Source organism: Aythya ferina (genome assembly GCF_964211825.1).
Source record: "Aythya ferina genome assembly, chromosome: 3".
NCBI lineage: Eukaryota > Metazoa > Chordata > Aves > Anseriformes > Anatidae > Aythya > Aythya ferina.
The window spans coordinates 77,858,466-77,875,761 of NC_140298.1; the positions used below are offsets into that span (position 1 = coordinate 77,858,466).

At 38.2% G+C, this 17,296-nt stretch overlaps 1 protein-coding gene across 17 annotated transcripts in view; it reads right to left on the reverse strand.

Moving 5' to 3' along the window:
- The window catches only part of TRDN (triadin), a 243,505-nt gene that overhangs the window by 109,236 nt on the left and 116,973 nt on the right, over positions 1-17,296 (reverse strand). For all 17 annotated transcript variants that reach the window (XM_084515251.1, XM_084515252.1, XM_084515250.1 and 14 more), the window contains one exon: positions 16,957-17,019. In XM_084515251.1, the coding sequence (XP_084371377.1) occupies positions 16,957-17,019 (63 nt within the window). The remainder of the gene's footprint in view (positions 1-16,956; positions 17,020-17,296) is intronic.

The window sequence follows — 17,296 nt, forward strand, 5'->3', positions numbered from 1 at the left end:
TTATTAAGTAGCAAGATTTGTGGTTAATATGATTCAAGAGTAAAACACCTAGATAGCTGAGCTTTATGAAGTTAAGAATGAACTTAAGAATTGAATATACAGTAAGTAAAAAAAAATTCTCAAGTGTTCAAATATATTGAACTATACTATGGTCTAGCATTTTTTGATTTCATTTACTTGAAGTTCTTAAAACTTTTCCCACAAAATAGTATCAATTCAACTAATATTCTTGAACACTTAAGCACATAAATACTGAAAAGTCTCATAGAATCATAGGATGGCTTGGCTTGGAAGGAAACTTAAATATCATCTAGTTCTAACCCCCCTGCTATAGACAGGCATGCCACCCACCAGATTAGGTTGCCCAGGGCTTCATCTAACCTGATCTTGAACACCACCAGGGATGGGGTGTTCACCATGAAGTGAACACCACTGCTCTGGGCAACATGTTCCAGTGCCTCATCACCCTCTGAATGAAGAATTTCCTTCTAATCTTTAATCTAAATCTCCACTCTTTTAGTTTATTCCCGCTTGTCCTGTCATTATTTGATTGAGCAAAAAGTCGTTCTCCATCTTTTTTATGCCCCCTTTCAGTACTGAGAGACTGCAATGAAGTAACCCTGGAGCCTTCTCTTTTGCAGGCTGAACAACCCCATCTCTCTTTGCCTTTCATCATAAAAGTGTTCCAGCCCTCCGATTAACTACGTGGCCCTGGACTTGCTCTAATAGATCCACATCCTTCTTGTGTTGGGGGCTCTAGACCTGGACATGGTACTTCAAGTGGCAGACTATAAGGGGACAATTACCTCCCTTGACTTGCTGGCCACTCATCTGTTGATGCAGCCCAGGATGAAGTTGGCCTTCTGGGCTGCAAGCATGCACTGCCAGATCATGTCAAGCTTTTCGTCCACTAGAACACTAAGTCATTCTCTGCAGGGCTCCTCTCAATGAGTTCTTCTCCCAGACTACTCATGTCTGAGATTGCCCCAACCCAGGTGCAGTGCCTTGCACTTAGACATGTTGAACCTCATTATGTTCACATTCTCAATTCTCAAGCTTGTCCAGGTCCCTTTGGATGGCATCCCTTCCTTCTATTGCATCAACCACACTACTCAGATTGTAGTTATCTGCAAACTCGCTGACGGAGCACTTGATTGCATAGCCTATGTCATTGATAAAGATATTAAACAGTACTGGTCCCAAGACTGACCCCTGAGGTACTCCTCTCATCACTGGCTTCCACTTGAATATAGAGCCATTGACCACTACTCTCTGGGTGTGACCTTCAAACCAATTCCTTATCCACTGAATGGTCCGCCCATATATCCATATCTCTCCAATTTGGAGTCCAGGATATCATGTGGGACCATGTCAAAGGCCTTACAGAAGTCCAGGTAGATGACATCAGTCTGTCTTCCCTTGTCAAGTGATGCAGTCACTCCTTCATAGAAAGCCACCAGATTGGTCAGGCAAAGTATTTAATTCTAAACTTTCTTTTAAATTTTGTTACTCAGTTGCTTTCAGATTTATGTATATATTAATATGTATATATTAATAGTTCTACACTAATTGCATGGCATTAACAAAGTCTCTCATAGTTTTGGGGGGCTTCTTTTTTAATTAGTTTGATTTCAGTCACTTCTGAAATATTAGGTACCATGTATAGGAACAATTTATCAGAGTCTATGCACTTTCTATTGTAATGTCTCCATTTTATGATTAAGACCTTCAAAATTTCATATCACAGGTAATTAAAACAATGTTTTCAGTGGCTTTAGTAGCTAGGAAGGCACTATCTAAACTGTAATTAATAAATAAAGATTCCTTAGTTAAGATATTTTCTAGACCCCTAAAATTTGATAGTAACATGAAAAAAAGAAAAAAACAACATCAACAAAACATTCATAAGTACCAATATTTCTCCCACATGAAAAATTCTGTCTTCGGACCAGCACTTGTTTTTTTTTTTCCCTGACTTAATCACTGAGCACTATACCACCTGTGACACTGTGACAGTTTCTGACAAAACATCCCCTTGCCTCTCCAAAAGATCATTTCTTGGTAAGCACGAGAAATTCTAGGACATAAGTAGTCTTCTTGGCTGCTCTGTAAATAAAAAAGTATCTAAGTAAGAGTAGCGATAGATATCTACCCCTTCTACAGAGTAAATGTTTGGGAAAATTTACTGGGAGAGGTCAGTAAGTGTTGAGTCCCAGGCAATAGGTTTTGTGTTTAAATTTCTCCAGAGTCTGGGATAGAAAGTGAGGGAAAAGTGCAGAAGACATTATTACTTGGTAAAACTGGGAGGAAGTGTGGTCTTCTGTAAGGTAAAAATCAAGTTATCTCAAGTGATATTTGACTAGATTATAAGAAAAAATCAAAATATAATATATTTTATATAATATAATCAAAAGTTACTAATAAAATAAGATAAAAAAAAGTGGGACAAAAAAGGGTTTGAAGAGCTTGGGACTATTAAAATATATCTCATGAATATTCTTCTGTTGTTGATTACAATATATTGGTGATAATACTTCTCTAAATTCTGACAGATCATTTAAAATTCAGTTTTCAAATTGTTGCGGCAGGGAACATTTTTACTGTATATTTTCTCTGGCATTTTAGCATAGAAAAAAATAAATATATAATTAAAATAAATTTACTTCAAACATGTATCAAGGAAAATGTTTTGCCTTCTTTTCTCTGTAAGAGCAACACATTTCTTTGAGATGAGAATGTCAAGGCATTATCCGCTGTTTCTATACCAAATAAAGCCACTGGAAAAAGTGGGAATGTATGAGATACCATACAAAAGAATGGATAGACTGTTTATAGAGAGAAATTCCTTCTTCAACTTTTATCATTACCAGCTCAACATCTAAACAGTAATTAAATAAAATAAAGAAAACTTTAAATATAGCTCAGGGTAAATTGGTACCCAAGAGCAGTGAAAACTTTTTTGAAGCAGGAAAAATATTCAAGTAATTTCTTCCACCCTTTGTGGAGCATGCCCTCTCTCCTCACTATCATCCTTCTTTATTTCTCTTTTGCAGTAACAGACTTTTTGATCATTCTTTAACTTCTTTGGTGTCTTTAAGCTCCTTGCAATGTCCAGCTGTTGAGTTTGTTGCTTCCTCACTGCAACATCCTTGTACCATCTATCTATCTATCTATCTATCTATCTATCTATCTATCTATCTATCTATCTATCACACTGACAAAGGAGTCCTGATATGAAATTTTACCTCAAACAGATTTCCCAAGATCATTTTTTAAAGTTCATTCAAAAGACTCAAAAATAAAACAAATAAAGAGAGATGTGAGTAAACAAGTGATTCAGCTACACTTGTAGTAAGAAACAGCCTGCACTTTGGGAACAGCCAATTTCAACTGTACCAGTGACTCATGGTTCCACTAATTACTGATTTCTTCTTTCTACTTTGTAATTGCTGAAATGCATTCAGTCTCCCCCACTGCAGAGCAGGTGGAAACATGTTCCATTGCCTTCTGAATTAATCAGGAATGGTTTAAAAAAGCTAGACTCCAGAGCACAATATGAGATCACAGTCATCCGTACACAGGAAGCTGTAAATGTAGTTAATTGCACAAGCTGCAGTGATTTAGGGAAAAAAGTAATGTTTTTTGTGTAACATATGCAGGTAATAATATTAACTCCTAAAATTTAAGAATCAGATCTTTTCATGGAATAAACTGTTATTTGAAATTATAGAAACATAACAGCTGAATTTTTTCTTCAATAATTTTACCTTTTCTTGAAACAACATGGGAAATATACCCTCTTTAAAATATTCTTAAGAAAGCTCAACACCAATATTTTTTGAATTATTCACAAGAAAATGTGAATAAAATATATATATTAAATATATATTTTTTATGGTCATAATAATAGGCTTTATTAAGGGTATGCATTCTTCTGATATCTCTCCCTAATTCTCAAAATATTTCAATTTCTTCCTTTTTGTTGGATAGATAGATGTATGCATCTGTAGACTTTATCACTAGAATATCACTAGAATACTAGATTTTTTTTTTTCTTCTGAACATGGATGCAGTCAGCATTTTCACTATGTGATAAGGGAAATCCTAAATAATGTAACGTCCATCTGTTCATCTTTATAGGTGACATACTACTCTAATTACACTCTCATAAGTGAAGCAAAACCTCTGAGGAAGCAACCTCATGCAGAATCTATTGTAATCAAGCTATAAATCAATACACTTATAACCATGGCCGTGTGTGGCTCTTCCGCTTAAGAGCATCTGCCCATTCTATCATCCTAATCATTTGATACTTCAACTGACAGTCTTTCAGAGTTACGTATAGCAAAGGCCACAAAGTTGGCTTTACTTCCTAAAAAAAAAAAACAAACAGATTAAGAGAACAAGCAGGACCATTGGGAATATTTATTGAAAGCTTAAACAATCTTAATGAGGAGTAAAGTGCAAAGGATGCACTATTACAAGTCGAGAATTCTGTTAGTCTATGAACGATCCTAGAAGAAAGGACAAATTATATTTTGGAAAAAGGACATGAATGACTAACAAATACACATTCATTAAAACAACTTTTTTTTTTTTTTTTTTTTTTTTTTTTTTTTTTTTAAAGCCTAACCCAAAACTGCAGAGATTTCTATTGTCTTTATTTACCTCTGGGTCAAGCCTTCAACTTGTCCACTGATTGACAGCAGAAATAATTAAGATAGTGTTATGTAGGTATGTTGTCACAAACAGACTGATTGTGCATGGATGTTTTGATGTTTCACACAGAATAGCTATCTTACACATCAGGCCTGCTGACTCAGATGTACATCTTATTTTGAGGGAACAGATCTGTTTTTCTTCATTTAAAAAGATTATCTTTGTGTTGCTTAAGGCATAGGCATATTCTAATCCTGTTATTTCTGGATGTGACTGGAAAAATAAACATTACATTAATCCCCAGACCAACATAAACAAGGTTGATGCAATAAATTATATTCTTTAATTAAAGCTATGCCACGCAGCTGCTTGCATAGCACAGGTATGTTGTTGTACGTATTATTTGGTTACCTGTGCAGTCTTTAGACTGAATAAGTATCACCTTCAAACTTGATACTGATTTTAGTATCTAAATTCTAGTATCTTCTTTCCTAAAAAGATTCTTTACAGGATTGACACTGCAAAAGAGATTGCCTGTCAGACACTAAAATTACTCCTTTGCTTTACTCAAGGAAGATTTTCTTGCCAACTCATCAAAAAGTGAGTTTGTAGTACAAGCCCAAGCCTCCTCCCTTTTTTATTTATTTATTAAAGGACTGACATTTCTAACTTTTTTTTTGCCAACGATATCTTACCACCATCACTCACCATTTTCCTTTCTCACTACCTGCCCTGTTGCAGTGAAAGATGAACAAACACAACGAAACCAGTCTGAGCTGAGTTATATTCAGCATAGCCTTGAAAGTACTCAACTCACAGAAGTTAGCAAAAGCTGAGGCACTGAAAGGTGCTTAAAGTTTATTCATCTGCCATCTGCTACTAATATTTCATGGACAGAGCAGGTACCTCAGACAGTAAGTATTCAGCTTCTCTTTTAGAGCTTTTTTTGCACAACATGGGGAGGTGGGTGAGGACAGGAATGGAGACAGAGTTTCCTCTAAAACCAATTTCACACTATATGAAAGAAGAGCTCAGTCCTCTGCCTCAGAGTCACCCACAGTCAATCTCAGTCATATGTTGAACCAGTTGTTACAGGAATGTGAAGGAGAGATGAGGGAAAGACAGGAAAAAGCACATTTCTAACTCTTTGTCTCTGCATTTCAATTCACTTCTAGCTCAAGTACTGAACCCTGAAAGGCATAAGTAGCTGGTCTTGAAATAAATAACATAGCTATTACCATGTCTACCCTTTCAATTGGCAATAAGGGATAATATTTTCAGAACCACCACAGTGACCTTGCAGCCTCTGTACTTTTTTCAAAAGTGACAGAGGTTTTAGGAGCTCCGTTCTCACAGAAGATCAATGAGAGTTATGTGCCTGGCCTACTTTGACGTGTTTGCAAATCCCACCAGGTACCACACTGCATCTTCAGGCACCTAAATATCTTTGAAATCATGTTGTCAATCATTGCTGAAGATGGAGAATTCCCTCAGAATTCAAAGTCCACTGAGTACTTTGAAGCTTTCATTGTAGGATACATAAGACATCTTTTGAGCTGCCTTTTGTCTTGTTTCAGGAACATAATCCCTTAGCATCTAGTCACATGGAGACAATTACTTTTCTGCTGTGTTTGCATCTCTACTCTGTTGATATATATATATATCTGATAGATAGATAGATAGATAATTTACATTGTCTCTCACTGTGATGCTATTTCTGATTTTATCTTAATAATTTCTTGAGATATCAGTTAGAAAAGTGGGTTATTTTATTTTTCATGGAAGGCTGAATACTTAGAGGATGACTACGAGTCATGTGTTCAGCTCACAAAGGCATATAAAAATAAAGAAGGGAATTCCCACCCTTCCAATGAACTTGCAAAACAGTTGTCTCCAGCTGCATTCCTACAATGGCTCTCCTGTGCATTCTCTCAGCTTATCACATATATCTGTGAGGTTGTACATCTATAACTTTCAGGGCTAGAACACACTAAATCATCTAGTCTAACCCTTTCATGCAGAGACTCCTATATTTCAACTAGTGACCTTTCAGCTGATGTGTATCTTCCATTAGGTAAACAATCCTCTTCTGCAGATGTCAGGGAAAACACTGCAATGGTAGTTTATCACTCTTAGTGTTAGCAACATGTACCTCATATTCAGCCTGGGTTCACTTAGCTTGAGCTCCCAGTTATTCATACTTGTTAAAATATTTCCTACTACATTAAAGAAGCTGCGGTAGACAGAATCTCTTTCTCTGAAGGTACTTAGTATCCACAATAACAAAGTCAATTCCTTTTAAAGAGATGAATACTTTATCACTCTCAATGAAAAATATCACAGAATCACAGAATTTTCTAGGTTGGAAGAGACCTCAAGGTCCCTAATTTGTAAATCACTTCAGTGACTTTTTTCTGTTCCTTCTCTACTTTGGACATCATATCAACATGCATGTTCGGGTCGCTTCACTGCCTTGTACAAAGGCAGCATGTAGCCATGGCCTGCATTCCCTGTTGCAAAGTTTATAACTTCAGAGCTGCAGGAAAAAAAAAAAAAAAAAAAAAAAAAAATCAACCTCAACACCTCACCTTGCCATTCACCCTGTCAGTTTTAAAGCTATCTTGCAGGTGTAAATGTAAATGTAGATGGCAATATAACACAAAAGGCATTAGGGAATTGGGTCCTGGGGTTAGAGAGATTATATTTGTGTATCACAAAAGAATATAGCTCAGAGTAATGGGATAAAATTAAGCAAGGGAAAATTTAGGCAGACTGAAATGAAACACTTCTTAACTGAGATCTATTAGGTTGTAGAATAATCACAGAATCACAGAATCACAGAATTTCTAGGTTGGTTGGAAGAGACCTCAAGATCATCGAGTCCAACCTCTGACCTAACGCTAACAGTCCTCACTAAACCATATCTCTAAGTTCTACATCTAAACGTCTTTTAAAGACTTCCAGGGATGGTGACTCCACCACTTCCCTGGGCAGCCCATTACAATGCCTAACAACCCTTTCGGTAAAGAAGTTCTTCCTAACATCCAACCTAAAACTCCCCTGGCGCAACTTAAGCCTATGCCCCCTCATCCTGTCACCAGGCACGTGGGAGAATAGACCAACCCCCACCTCGCTACAGCCTCCTTTAAGGTGTCTGTAAAGAGCAATAAGGTCACCCCTGAGCCTCCTTTTCTCCAGGCTGAACAAGCACAGCTCCCTCAGCCGCTCCTCGTAGGACTTGTTCTCCAGGCCCCTCACCAGCTTCGTCGCCCTTCTCTGGACCTGCTCAAGCACCTCGATGTCCTTCTTGTAGCGAGGGGCCAAAAACTGAACACAGTACCCGAGGTGCGGCCTCACCAGAGCTGAGTACAATCTTCCATGGAAATTGATGGAGGCCTGGTTACTTCAAACATTTAAAACTAAACTGGAAAAAAAACCACACACACACACAAAAACACACAAACAAACAAACAAAAACTTGAAGATATTCTGTAAGGAATTATCCTGCATAGCCAGAGGGAAGGATTAGATGACCTAGTAGGTCATTTCCATCTGTACTTTTTGTGATTTCACTGTACAAATCCCCACAAACAGAGAATTGTTAGCAAAGTCAAGAGATGCCATTAAACACTGTCTGTGTCAGAGAAAGAGTGAATAACATCACCTGCTGGTTAACTGTGCAGGAAACCTAATCCAACATTTCCGCAGGTTAGAAAATATGACCAGTGCTGAAGGCTGCATGCTTAGCTTATGTCTGAAAGGAAAAAACTAATGATGCAAAAATGTCAGGAAACAGCAGGTGAGCTATGAACAAGAACCAGGAGAGAAGGAGGAAAGAAAAAATCAGGATGGGCTTGAGATGCATAATAGTATCATGAGCAAGTTGTTCATCAGGAATGAATCAGTGAGTAGTAAAGAGATGAAACCTTAATCTCCAGTAAACCATCAGGGAAAATTATATATTTTTATAGGCATATGGGCATTGATAATAATACCATATCATAGCTAAGATGAGACCAAAGCCTGAGTTTTTGCTGAGCTTTGTACAAATATAAAATAAGACAAGCCATGGCCCCAACAGAAACACACATGTATGAGCAGCCTAAGAGTGAAAGCTGTCAAGAGAGCATCACTAAAAGCCTAAAGAAAGATCACAAAATTCTAGGGTCCATAACTTGATCTTTGTGTGTGTGCAATGCAACAGGATTTGTTCCTAAATTTGCACTCAACTCCTAGTGTATTGTGCCCCCTTAATTTTTGCAGCTACAGATTCATTTAAAACAGTGTTGGTAAAAACATTGTAAAGCAGTGTTGATAGTATAACCATGTACTAAAAGTGTTGATAGTACATCCATGTTTTGTCTATTGCTGACCAGTGTTTGCACAGCATCAAAGCTTTTTCTGCTGAAATGCCAGCTATTTTTCCCTTTTTGCCTCTCCCCATCGAGTTGGGAAAAATCTAGGAGGGACACAGTTGGGATAGCTGACCCAAACTTGCCAAAGGGATACTCTGTACCATATAATGTCATACTCAGCAAGAAAACCTGGGGTAGAGGAATAAAGGGCATGGAGTTTTTTTACCAAGTGTCTATTGGTCAGAGACTGGCTGGGTATTGGTCTGTTTGTGGGAGGAAAGGAAAGGAAAGGAAAGGAAAGGAAAGGAAAGGAAAGGAAAGGAAAGGAAAGGAAAGGAAAGGAAAGGAAAGGAAAGGAAAGGAAAGGAAAGGAAAGGAAAGGAAAGGAAAGGAAAGGAAAGGAAAGGAAAGGAAAGGAAAGGAAAGGAAAGGAAAGGAAAGGAAAGGAAAGGAAAGGAAGAAATGAGTCATACATCCTTTTAAACACTACCTTCTACCTTCTAACAGCTGCTCTAAAAAATAGGCCCAGACAATACAAGTAACACATAGACATGCACTCCATTTCATCTCCACTGCAGGTTTTACATTTTCCTCATACTTTGATAATAAACCAGAATACAAGCTGTTTATAAACCTCTTTTTTTCCTTTTTTTTTTTTTTTTTTTTTTTTCTTTCCTCTGTACATGACCAGTCACTTTCAAAATATCTTGGGCTCTCGGCCTGACTTCACACTTCCATTTTGCCTTTGTAAACATCCTAAATTGAGACAATTGAGACACTTTTTACATCTCACTGGCCCTTGCACAGCTGACACTGGGGTTCCTCTGAAAGCACACACCACCCTCCCATCTGCTGACATCTATTGTATGACATCTTTCACACTGGGGAACATGAGACACATGGCAGAACCCATGCTGGAAACAGCATGCTGAAAGCTGTCAGTTGAATATACTACTGGGAGTGAGCAGTACAGAGTGGAGTTTCAAATCCTGCTCTTGAGGCACAGCAGCTTTCCTACAAATGGGTATGCCAGCGCAGCAAATATGGCATCAATGTTTGGATCCCTGACAAAAGCACTCAATCCACTGCAGATAGATTCACCCAAAGTATTTCAGGCAGTCTGCTGTGCATCCACTCTTCTCGATCGCTGTGCATGCCAGGTATAAAATTGTCATAAGGTATATTTTAATTGGTCTTTACTTTTCTGGGAATATTGAAAGTAGTGTTGCTCCAAAATGTTTCTTCTGAAAATAGTGTCACATTTGAATAACACTAAAACACTTTTCTAGCCATGTCAGCAATAGGATAAGGAGGTAGATGAAATAAATACATCATCATACAACAAACTATTTAATTAGCCACATTTGAAAGCAAACAGTAAAAAAACGTGCAGACAGAACAAACAAAAAGATAATTGGCCACTAGGTGTCACTAGCTGTTCTCTTATAACGGAGGGATTACTAACAAGTCTGCAAGGGTAAAGTTGAGCCAAGAAAGTCACAAAACGAAATGTTTTCTTTCCCTCCCTTCCCCTCCCATCCCCACTCCCACCCCGTTCAGAACAGGAATTTAAAAATCCCCGGGAGCCCCAAAAGTCATATTTGCTCCTGCCTGACTATCTCCATTCCCCTCTGCCTATGTAGTGCCACAATATCCTTCATCAAAACTGTGATTAAACAGACTTTCCTCCCTCCTCTTCTTGAGACATGATCTCACTGGATGACAAGATAGCAGGAATAATCTGGTTAGCTTGATTTTGTGGCAGTCACAAGATAATGTTTTCAATTTTTACATTTGATATCAAGTTCTACTTTATTTTTTCATGATTGTAACATGAGTTTGCATGATTGTTATTGTGACATCATTACAACGTACCTCAAGGTTTGTAACTTTAACCCCACTGAGAATTCTTGTATTCAGGAGGCAAAGATTTACTTTGGTAGCTAGCAAGACATCATCTCTTCCTTCCTCTGCTAACATTGACTGTCAAGAAACATGTAACACCATAACATTTGTCACAGATGCATCTATACCATAGGATGTACACCTACCATAACCTAGCTCACTGATTTAGATAGACATTGCAATGTCTATCTATTAAGTAGTCCTCAGATGAAAACCATTTCTCTATTGCGAGCATACCTGCTCAATAAAATACAAGTCAGATCTTACTTTCTGGTCTGGGGTGAAAGGGTCTGCACATCAAGACTTGACTTGTTTTACCTTTGCTAAGGAGAAAAGGTCAAAGAGGTACATATTTTCCATCATTTATCAACAGTCCTGACTATCAGGGGAGGTCCCAGTCGACTGGCAGCTAGCAAACGTGACACCCATCTACAAGAAGGACCGGAGGATAGACCCAGGAAACTATAGGCCTGTCAGTTTGACCTCAGAGGGAAACTCATGGAGCAGATTATCTTGTGTCATCAAGCAGCACTTACAGGGCAAGCAGGCGATCAGGCCCAGTCAGCATGGGTTTATGAAAGGCAGGTCCTGCTTGACAAACCTGATCTCCTTCTATGACAAAGTGATGTGCTTGGTGAATGAGGGAAGGGCTGTGGATGTGGTCTACCTTGACTTCAGTAAGGTTTTTGACACTGTTTCCCACAATATTCTCCTCAAGAAACTGTCTGCTTGTGGCTTGGACTGGTGTACGCTTAGTTGGGTTAAAAACTGACTGGATAGCCGGGCCCAAAGAGTTTTGGTGAATGGAGTCAAATCGAGTTGGAGGCCGGTCACTAGTGGTGTCCCCCATGGCTCAGTACTGGGGCCAGTCCTCTTTAATACCTTTACTGATTATCTGGATGAGGGCATCGAGTGCACCCTCAGTAAGTTTGCAGATGACACCAAGTTAGGTGTGTCAATCTGCTCGAGGGTAGGAAGGCTCTGCAGGAAGACCTGGATAGGCTGGACCAATGGGCTGAGGTCAACTGCATGAATTTCAACAAGGCCAAGTGCCGGGTCCTGCACCTGGGGCGCAATAACCCCAAGCAGAGCTACAGGCTGGGAGATGAGTGGTTGGAAAGCTGCCTGGTGGAGAAGAACCTGGGAGTATTGGTGGATAGTTGGCTGAATATGAGCCAGCAGTGTGCTCAGGTGGCCAAGAAGGCCAACGGCATCCTGGCTTGCATAAGAAGCAGTGTGGCCAGCAGGTCTAGGGAAGTGATTGTCCCCCTGTACTTGGCTCTGGTGAGGCCGCACCTCGAGTACTGTGTTCAGTTTTTGGCCCCTCACTACAAGAAGGACATCAAGGTGCTCCAGTGAGTCCAGAGAAGGGCGACAAAGCTGGTGAGGGGCCTGGAGAACAAGTCCTACGAGGAGCGGCTGAGGTAGCTGTGCTTGTTCAGCCTGGAGAAGAGGAGGCTCAGGGGTGACCTTATCGCTCTCTATAATTAAAGTACATTAAAGGAGGCTGTAGCGAGGTGGGGGTTGGTCTATTCTCCCACGTGCCTGGTGACAGGACAAGGGGGAAGGGGCTGAAGTTGCACCAGGGATGTTTTAGGTCAGATATTAGGAAGAACTTCTTTACCGAAAGGGTTGTTAGGCATTGTAATGGGCTGCCCAGGGAAGTGGTGGAGTCACCATCCCTGGAGGTCTTTAAAAGATGTTTAGATGTAGAGCTTAGGGATATGGTTTAGTGGAGGACTTGTTTGTGTTAGGTCAGAGGTTGGACTCGATGATCTTGAGGTCTCTTCCAACCTAGACAATTCTGTGTGACTCTGTGTGTGATACCTGGGTTTGAAACTCATAAAGCATCTGTAAAAGAGGGGCAGAGCCTTGGGTTTCTTGAACACGTGTCCAGCCTTACATTATTAAGCAAATACATAGTCTTCCTAACTGTCATTTGGATTTTGGTGTCCTTGTTTTTCATTAGGGAAATGATGAAGTTGTCTGACAGTTTGGGACCCAGCTAGAATTGTTTTAGTGTTCAAAAGTTATGTATCATAGGCTGTATGGGAAACTGGCCTGTATGAGATACACCTGTATCTGAATTTCCCTATGTGGAAGGTGGGGGAAAAGGCACTGACTACCCTTGCAAAGGGGTTATACGACTTACTATCAAAAATTTATTTAATTAATTAATGTATTTAATTAATTTAAATTAATTTATTTATTATTTTATTATTTATTAATTTATTATTTTTTTCACCGCTATTATTATTTGAATTAATACAGCAATAACTAGAAGGCAAGAACATCAATGACAGCTAAGCAGAGTTTTAGTAAAGATGTGGTGTGAAGATCCAGGCTGACATTTTCTGTGCTTTATAAGCTCAGTTATTACCTATGCTATTCCTTATGAGAACCAAAGCAAAGTGGGAAAGGAGTTTGCAGCAATCAAACTTGAAGAAAAAGGCTCCTCATGAACATCATGAAATTTTATGAATGTTGATATAAGAAGAAGCAGTGAAGCTCCAGAGAAAGGAGCTCTGTGAGAAAGGGATCATTAGAAGACAGACTACAAACAAATTGTGAGTACCTGAAAACATCAAGTTCTGCATAATATATTTTTATTTCCAGTAAAAAATGAACTCGTATCTGACCATACTATCAGAATTACATTTTATAAGCTCACATTGTAAGCAAAGCATAAGAATGAAAGAAGGAGATGTCTTCTTTCACTCATTTTCTCTCTGCAATTTATGAATTGAGTTTTTGAGACACTATTATCACCTCAATAATAATACTGTGACATTTCAGGCTTTCACAAAAATTTAAGGTCGTGTTTACTTCCACACAGGGATAACAAAGTTTCTAAAAGCCTCGATTTCTACATGAGGCTGGGCACGAAAACTTTAAAAGAGAGGGGTCCTGTTTCTCTCTCAGGATGCAGGCTAGACCTCTCTGATCTGATGTATCCCAGCCATGGAGAGCACTGGGAAGTCTGGTGAAAGCTTCTTGATGCCTACGCTAAGCATGATCCTTCATGGAGATATGGAGACATAGCTCCCTCTTTATCCTGAATAGCTCTGGACAGATTTTTCATAAAATGGTTTGAAGTGTGACTGTGCCAGACCCTTGTGTCTAACAATTATGTTTGTTTAAGCAAGACTTCTGAGTTTGTGACAATGGAATTATCTATTTTTCAGGACAGTTAACACAATGTTTTTGTACTAGCTGAAGGTCAGAGGATTAATGTGGTTTTATCTACAGTGCATTTTTAAAAGGTAATTAAGAATCGTTCAGTGCATTCTGTACTAAAAACTGAGAACATTTCATATTAAATGACTCTTGCTCCTCTGCAGCAGCAGAAAGAGATGGAGAGAGAGGAATGGAGGAAGAAAAGCAATGAGAAAAGTGAGCTGGCATGCAAATAAATGAATACATCACACAGATGCAGCTAATGCAGAGCAATAAAGAAATCCACTCTGGTAACACTAGAAAGAAAATCATCTCCTGGACAAAAGGGCTAATCTAAAACATTAATCAGCAAAAATATTCAGCATTTGCAGGAGAGTGATGGAGCATTCCTTGTTATAGGAAGAGAGATGGAAAGGAATAGAGGGAAGTGCTTCTCTGAGAGCATTATGTGGAGATGTTTGTACGACCCACTGCTTATGGAGCATCTCCTCCTTTCTCTCATTTGCACCTGACAATCTGTACATGCCACTGTAGGGAAAGCCTTCCTAATGGGCCTCCAGCAGGAAGTGAGTCTTCTGAGAGTCTGTTTATGAACGTGAGGAGCAGAAGTGGGACTTGGCACCAGGAGGGCAGCTTCTGGCAGCAGGAACTGCCCCCTAGCACAGGGACAGGTATGGTGATAGCAAGGAGGCAGCATCCTTCTCAGCTTTGGGGATTTCAGTGACTGGGGGGAGCAAAACAAGACACAAAACCAGAGACATTCAGAGCTAATACAAGGATCTGAAAACCACAGCAAGGAGTTTATTTTTAATGCAGTGGCCAATGCATAGCCCTTTAATGGGAAAAAAGTAAGAATATGGGAAGCTGTTCCTACACTTTTGCTTTTGGATGTTTATCTATGCTGCTGATTAAATGCTCCAAGGTTCATTTTTTGTGTCTGCCCAAAGCACATAAATACTATCAGACGCTGAGGCACCTCCTTTCAAAACTGGGCTGTGCACTACTATTCTGTTGATCAAATGTGGCAATTATTTCAGGCTTAAAACCTTTTAGGGATAACAATAGGTGCTGCCAATCAAAGCTAGAAAGTACACATGCATTCAAAGAGCAAGCTGAATGAGGAATAACAGCAACATGTGTAGCAAGAATATATTATGGATTACAATCCTTTTACACAAAGGCTAGTAAACTCTTCAAAATGCAGCAACCTACGGGCTAATAAAAGGGACAGAAATGTGTGGATATCTCGGTTTGTCTAATTTGTGTCTTTCTAGCATTGGTAGGCTGACTCACTGGATTTAGCAACAGCTTGTGAAGATGAACATATTAATAACTTTATGCTGCAGCTCTGGCATAAAATGTAATCTTTTAAAATTCCATATTCTCAAAAGAAATACAAGCTTAGAACCAGAATAAAGTTAGAAGACATATTTGAATTGTCATCTTATTTTCTTTTTAAATCTGTGTTATACATTTAAATATGCAACTTGAGAAAGACAATTCCCCTCCATTGTTATCACTCCCCAGTGTGCCACTCCCTACCATTAAAGCATACTTAAATATGTGGCTGCCAATACAGTGCCCCAAAGTATTCTGTGTCATTCTGTGTATTTTTATATTGTATCAAGCATAAATTAACATTTTTTCTTCTCATCCTATAAACATTTAAACAGGAAAGCTTATGTAGGCCATGTATTATTAAATGTCAAAGAAAGCAGATGCATATTCATATTTGCATATGTAATCCACAGTATTAGTAAACAATAGGTTATATATCGCTTTGACTTTTGATAGAATTTGATAAAATTTGACAGATTTGAATAATTAGATAGCAGAGCACAAGGCTTACCTTGAGAACATAGTAACTGTAGCCCTGAATCTTTCAGTTCTAATTTAAACCTTACTTCAGGGCTTTCGGCATTACTCTAGCCTACAGAAATGCTTATTTGAGTACTTGATGACCTCCAGAAGATTATACAGAAAGTCTCTGACAAACCAGCAAGTAGAACCAGTGTATTTAGGTATTAAAATGATGACCTAAACCACTAGACTGACCCTTTTGTTTCTCCTTGATTTTAATGAGACTTGATTTTAATGAGACAGTCACAGGCTGTGACACTTACAGGAGATATGTTTGCATTTGTACATTTAACCTATTTGTAAATTTATTGAAATAACAGGAAAGACAAACTGCAACAATCTTAATGTAGAAAAGAACCGAATGTTAATATATAGTTTGATTGAAAAACACTTATTTTAATGCTAAATAACATAAAACACAATGGGTTAGTATAAGGACATCACTAATTTTAATTTTAACTTAAAAATATATATATTCTGAGTGTTGAGAAAGTCTTAGTAAAATAACCACCTTTTTTATCAAGAGATTTTATATGTAGATGTATTACTATGTTACTATTTATTAAAGTGAGATGAATTTGTGAAAAAAAATCATGCAAAGTTCAATGTACTCCATGCAGTCTCTTATGTATGCACTCTTTGAAACTTCTTATGCTTTTTTTTTTTTTTTCATGACAGAAAGCATTTTGCAATATTTTTTGTAAAAATCCTAAGCTCATAAAACTGATAAAATTATGTGTATCATTTATATATACATATATACATATATAGAATATCCATAAATACTGTATATATTATATATAATGTAAATACAGTATATATATATTTAAAACAGACTGTGATATAAATGTATATATCTTTTGACATTATTTGATTATAATTGAATTCTTAATTGATAATGAATTTTATGCACCCCTATCTCAAATGTTTAAAGCCTGAAAGTGCTTACACTAAACAGTCAGATATCTATTGCAGAGAAAGGAAGACTTCATTTTCTTACCTGCTTTTTTAATTTCAGGGACAGCTGTCTTCTCATGAGCTTTCTCTTTTTTTCCTTCTTTTTCTGAGATTTAATTAAAGAAAGTCATTTGATATGCTATAACTCTGAATCATACACTCAAATATGCATTCAGCCAAGCCCTGATGGGCACATGTTGAAAAAAGTGACTTATTTGGTAGTTTAGTTCAGGTTATTCACTTATAGCACTCGCACAGACCTAGCCACAGAGCAATCAGCTGAAAATGAAAATTAATCAGCATGCATCAACTATGAATGATTTGGACCCTTAATAATTCATCAAAAGCTAGGCAAAAATCATCAGTGCATGAACATGGTACCT